This window comes from Copadichromis virginalis, linkage group LG12 (assembly GCF_057382275.1).
Source record: "Copadichromis virginalis isolate Kocher_CV1m ecotype Utaka linkage group LG12, C_Virginalis_male_GT1.1, whole genome shotgun sequence".
NCBI classification, from domain to species: domain Eukaryota; kingdom Metazoa; phylum Chordata; class Actinopteri; order Cichliformes; family Cichlidae; genus Copadichromis; species Copadichromis virginalis.
The window spans coordinates 38,403,955-38,409,954 of record NC_140629.1 but is presented as its reverse complement, the minus strand read 5'-3'; the positions used below and the strand labels follow the sequence as shown (position 1 = coordinate 38,409,954).

General features: G+C 39.3%; 1 protein-coding gene across 1 annotated transcript in view; it reads left to right on the top strand.

The window, feature by feature from the left end:
• The first annotated feature begins 419 nt into the window (after nucleotides 1-419).
• mapk1 (mitogen-activated protein kinase 1) overlaps nucleotides 420-6,000 on the top strand; it is a 37,890-nt gene continuing 32,309 nt past the window's right edge. Inside the window, exon 1 of the mRNA XM_085476438.1 lies at nucleotides 420-801. Within this exon, the coding sequence (XP_085332564.1) occupies nucleotides 656-801 (146 nt within the window). The 5' untranslated portion in view covers nucleotides 420-655. The remainder of the gene's footprint in view (nucleotides 802-6,000) is intronic.

Sequence of the window (6,000 nt, the reverse complement as noted above, 5' to 3'; positions counted from 1 at the left end):
GTAGGATGCAGTTTAGTAAGATGAAGTTTACACTTCATGCATTTAAAGTAACTACTTTCATCGGGAAAGTGTTACTTTGGGGTGTTTTTTCATGTTTTAAAAGAACATGTAATCTTGTTCTGCAGCTGCTAACAGATAGATCAAAGCCAACATCAGAGTAGAGGTAAATAATAATAATAAAATAATATAATATAGTATATATAATATTACAATTGCATTTATAGCCCACTTGATAAAGTTCCAAGAGCCCAGTTTCTTTTTTTATTATTTGTAATGTTTCAAATGACGTAAATGTTATCTGAAGTCCTCTCCGTTACAGCCTTTCTGTGGCAGAATAAAAATAAAGCTTTTTTTTCTTTTAAAGTAAAATAAATAAATAAAGACCGGAGTCACGTGACCGCCTCCGTTGATGTCTTGCAGCAGCATCCTCTGCTGCGCGCTCCTGCCTGCGACAGCACAGCCGCGGTGTGGTCGCTCTGAACGCACGTTAACGGAAAGGAAAAAAAACACTCCACACGTCGGGAAGGCCTCCGCCACACTCTACACCCTGTTGCAGTCACAGCGGCGTCGGATATAAGCACAGACACGCACGTTTTTCTGATCCTAGTCGCTCTTTTTTTACATTTAAAAGCCCTTTTAAAAGACAGTCCTCGTAATGGCGACAGCTGCGGTGTCTGCCCCAACTGGCAGCGGCCCCAGCCCCGGGCCGGGAACGGAGCTGGTCCGCGGGCAGGCCTTCGACGTCGGGCCTCGGTACAGCAACCTCTCCTACATCGGCGAAGGCGCCTACGGGATGGTGTGGTAAGTTGTAGCCGAAGTGTCTCGGGCTGACACTTTTTGATTTTAGCCCGACGTAAACGGCGGCTAACCCGCATCTTTTCCGTTTCTAACTGTCATGTTTCGTCTGGCTAGCAAGGAACAGCGAGAAGCCGATGTTGCTTAAAGGAAGACGGCAGTTAAATCCCGGCCGGTGGTCGCTGACTTCATGGCATTATACTAGCCTGGAAGTGCATTTTATGTGGCTACTTTTAGCTGTTATCAATGCTGAACAGGGTGGACGATATCTAAGGTATCGATCGCTTCAGGCGGACAGAGGCGTTTCCAGGATTTCTTTTAAAGTGGGGTCCGCATAGGGGGCCCGCGGGGAATCGGAACATTTGATCAGAAATAAATGCAGAGTAGAAAAAGTCACTGGGTGTGATTTTTCAGGCTCGTGTGAAGCTCTGTGCACATGGAAAGTGATCGTGCTTAAAGGTTTAAGGCTGTTTTTACTAAATAGCTGTTTCGCAAAGAGATGGGAAAAAAAACTGTTTAGATTCTTCACTCGGCTAAAGATCGTTATCCTGTTTAACTAAACAGATGCTGGAAACATGTTTTATATTCTTAAAGTTCCTAAAGTAAAAGGAAACTCATACATTACAATGTCACATCAAGAATATGGATTCATTGTTGTGTTTATCAGTTTAATATTGCAGCCATTAGCGACTTAATTGTTTGTACTTTATGTGTACTAACACAGTGTCATTTACTGTTATAATTGTGGAGAAACCGAGGCTTTAAAATAACTGGATTGAATAACAATTAGACTCAATCAAAAATGCTAATTCCATTTATTCCAGTGGACAGAAATACAAAAGTGTCTGCTTTAAAACAACCCTCAAGTCACTAAAACGACCCATCAGTGTCAGTTATGCCTCCCATTATCTTTATTTTAATATTTATATTTATGTTTGTCACCGGTTTTCCTATAGCTATAGCAGATATTCTAAAAATGCATAGTTTGTTTTTGCAAACCCTCATTAACTATACTAACTTTGTGTGTTAGCTCTCTGCCTGAGGCTTCTGCAGCAGTGCTACTCTGGGTCTGTTAGCCATGGTTCACTGCACAATGTAGTGATTAGAAGTGGAAAATTACAATAAACTCAAACCTTGAATGTAAAAAAAAAAAAAAAGGACTCCACTTAAAGGTACCTGGAGTCATGTACTCATGATGCTCTGAGAGCATAACTATTGATTTCTTAATATGAGTAATGTCACCTTAGTGTTTCAGCTGTAAACAGGTTTTTAATTTCTTTCCATTCAAAAGTAGTTGAGTAGAAGCAGAGAGTAGCGTGGCGTCGAAAAAATAATGTAACAGAAAATAAGAATGTCTCTTCAGTTTCTGTAACATGCTGCGTGTAGTCATTCAGTGACATGTGCAGTAATTTAATCAACTCTAGTTTCTATATGTGTCTTCATGTCTTCAGGTTTATTTCTGCCACATTTACTTAAACATTTACAGAAATGCAGTTTTAATCTACTACATTCTAGGTGCTAATAATGTAATTTGCACCCCACATGATTTATCTTGAAGCCTTGGGTTCTTAATATTTTAAAGATTGTAATATAAACCCAATAACAGCTTTCATGTATACATGAAAGCACCCAGACACATTTAAATAATCTCCAGCTGCATTATTAAAGTGATCATCAATGATTATGATTTGATATTAATTCTGCATTTGCTTTGTTAATGTTGCTTTGAAATGTAAAGTTTGTTTTGGTGCTGTGTTAGTACTCTCAGGCTGCTTCACATGAGCCTGAAAGTCATACCTAATGTTTTCTAGGCCAGTTTTCTCAATCAAATATTCAGATTTCCTGTGCCACCTCATTTAAAGCATCCTGGAAATACCGCTTGTTTGTGGGCTTTATAGTGAGCTGACATTACCTCATTAAATTTTTCTTTCTTTCTTTTTCTTTTTGTTCCTACATGAGGTTAGTCCTCTGTTTAAGTTGCTTGGTGTTGCATAAAATGCCTGGAAAATGTATTGTGGGAGTATCTCAAGGGGTTTTCCTTGTAGCTGATGGCAGATTACAAGCAGTATATGAAGGAATGTGAAGGAAAGATAGACCACAGAAGCATTATTTTCTATCCACTTTCTACCTAATGGTATGCGATCAGTAGTGCAGTAGAGTGTAAACTCAAATTATTCACCATTTTATTTGTGGTTTCTCTTAGTAGTGTACATTCCCACACAGGAATGGCAATCAAAGGTAACTTAGTTTTGTCCACATTTCTTGGTGTATTAAATCAAACCCTACCCTCTACTTTGAAAAACACTTCTTGCATGTGTTTCTTTAGCCTGAGGAGCTGCTTCTGACCTTAAATGTGCACACTGTACTGCATTACATAATATATTGTCCTTGTGTCAAACAGCAGCAGTGTAGTTCTTTTGTCTTCTGTAGTTAGAGAGAGGAGCAGGCTTTTCTGAGAACAGGCTTTGACACACAGTCTGCCCACGGTGTAGATGCACAGCAGGTTGTTTTAGCACCTTTTCGTCTGCAAACTGGAAAACCCACCGAAAGCACACAGCTACAGTTGTACGAGCAAAGAAATGACTCGTAGCTCAAGTCAAGCCGAATTGAAGTACATTTTTCCATGTGAGGATGTTCACTTGTAAAGAGGCCTCTGTGCTTTTACAGTAATGCTTCAAAGTACGTGTTGCAGTCTGCAAAGATAGCATTATTGCAGAGCTGAGCTCACATTAAAATTACTTTCAGAAGTTCACCTGCTTGGACAACTTTAGAAACACTATTGCATGAAAATATTACCGCTGATATCCAGCTAGCTTTTATTTGTATGTTTGCAACACTTCAGTTTTAACCACACACTGTGGTCAGGAGAGCTAACACAACTGAAAACCAATGATGATGCTTTGTCTTGCTCACCGCTTCAGCAGTTTCTTTATGTTAATTGTAACACGTGTTTGCAAGGTTTTACTGCAGTTTACAGCAACCTAATGTTCTACATGGATACATCACAGAAATGGAGGTAACGGCCGCAAGGACACAATTATACACTGTATCTTCAACTAGGCCGCAAACATCAAGTTGTGAGAGGTGCTCAAGCAGCTGAAAGAACGCCACAGCATGTGTCAGCAAAGTGATGTCACTTTTGCTATGTGCTGTCGTTCACAAAGGTGACAAAGTTTTTTTTGTGTTTTTTTTTGTTTGTTTTTTTTAAACCAATGTTTTAGTGAGATAGTATAGAAGCTCAGGGTAAACGGAGGGAGATGTTCCCACAGTTTGGAAAGATGAGACTTTGTGGAAAAACCTTCTTTGCTTCCGGTTTTGACAACTTCTCCTTCTACATCACAGCTGCCTGAGTGGCATACTGTTTTTTTTTTTTTGTTGTTGTTTTTTGAAGAATACTGCAATGGCTACTTGCGCTACAACGGCGAGTACTCATCAATGTGGTTGTGTGACGATTATACTGGTGGCACATGAAGAGACCAATGCATCGAGTGTACTGGTGCCTTAATAGTTCAGTGGTGAGCCTATGGGCAACTTTGCAGACCATCGTCCGCATGTTGTAGCTGTTTTACCAGGGGGAAGTGTCGCAAGCAGCCAGGCTGTGGGCTATTCTTGCATAAGCAAGAGTAGCCCACAGTTGCAGAGGACCCTGAACTTATAACGTTGCAAAGAGCTGAGGTGAAGCAAGAACATTTAATGTTTGGAACAGGGATCCAGCCCAGTTTTGAACAATTTAGCATTTTACTTATGCACAACATCATTCATGGCGACCTTCATGCTGTCTTTATGGAAAGCGAGGACTGCACACAAGCATGTTTGCATAGGTTGCAAACACCTCTGTGTAATCAAACCTACGCAAACTGACAACCAGTGTGCCATAAATTCACCATAATGTCTCTCACACTGAGCTGTTGTTTATTATTTTGATTACAAATACCAGCGCAATAAATAAATATTATTGGATTTATTTATTTGCCACATTGATTTCACACAGTTTGTAAAGCAGCATACCTTAACCCTGTTGTTGTCTTAAATATGAAGGAATGACTTCCAGTCTCTTCCCCACAGTAAGGACTAGAGCTTGGTCGTTTAACAGTGTTAGTGGATCGGTTCTTGGTATCAGCGTGGCTTAGGGTACGCTATCTATAGTGTGTCGGTTTGACACTGACAAAAGTTAAATGCAGTGCATCCCTGTCCATCTTATTACATGCTATCTTGTTTTATGAACTGTTGTGCTAACTATTGCGCTAATTGATGAACTGTGTTAAATGGAGGATTACTACCAAACAGAGCAGTTATGCTTTTTGAGATCTCTATCACTGTAACGTAATTTCCAGGAAGGCGGATTTAGGTAGAACTGTAAAATGTACATATCAGTGCTCTAGGCGTCGTCTTGGCAAGCAGTTTATGTTAATTTCCTACAAGTGATGACTTGCTTAAAGTTTTGCTTCTAAGATTTGGATCTCATCACTGTGGCCTTTCCACACCTTCCCTGTCCATCACACTGCCAACTGGGTGAAAGGTTTGAACTTTTCTTTAATGAACTTTGTTTCCGTCACCGAAATGTGGCCTCTGTCAGTGTGGTCTCTGCAGGTGCCACTTCCAGTAACCATCAAAGTTCATATTTTCCTCCAGAATTGGGTTCTTATTGATGTTAATGATGATGATGATCTTCTGTCTGTCTGGAGCTTTGTCATCAGTATTTAATGGCTGTAGCTGTAATAGTATTCTTTTAAGGGCCTTTTCAGAGAAAGCATGTTGTGACCAGTTTCAGGAATGTTTCAGTCCATTTGATGAATGATGATGAATCTGGGCAAGTTTGAACAAAACCTTTCAGGTCGAAAGGGAAACTCGAGGGATTTTTGCTTCGTTCAAAACTCTAATTTCTTTTGTTAGGGTTTTTTTTTTTTTTGTTTTTTTTTAATTTCCAGTGATAGAAAAATCTCTTGGCTGATCAAAAAAATCACAGGTTTTAAAATGTATGGCCATTAGGTGTTATTTTAAATGTTTTACAATAGAACTTGTGCATTATTTGTTTTTCTTAAAAATATTAAATAGATGTAACAATTCTAATCTTGTCGCAGATTTTCCTACAGAGAAAAATTAATGTGCAAAGCTTTTCACTTCATAATTTATACTTTTAGGAATTTCGAATGCTCTTTTATTTTCTTCTGACTCAAATTTTTAAATTCTACCCTTGGACCCAGT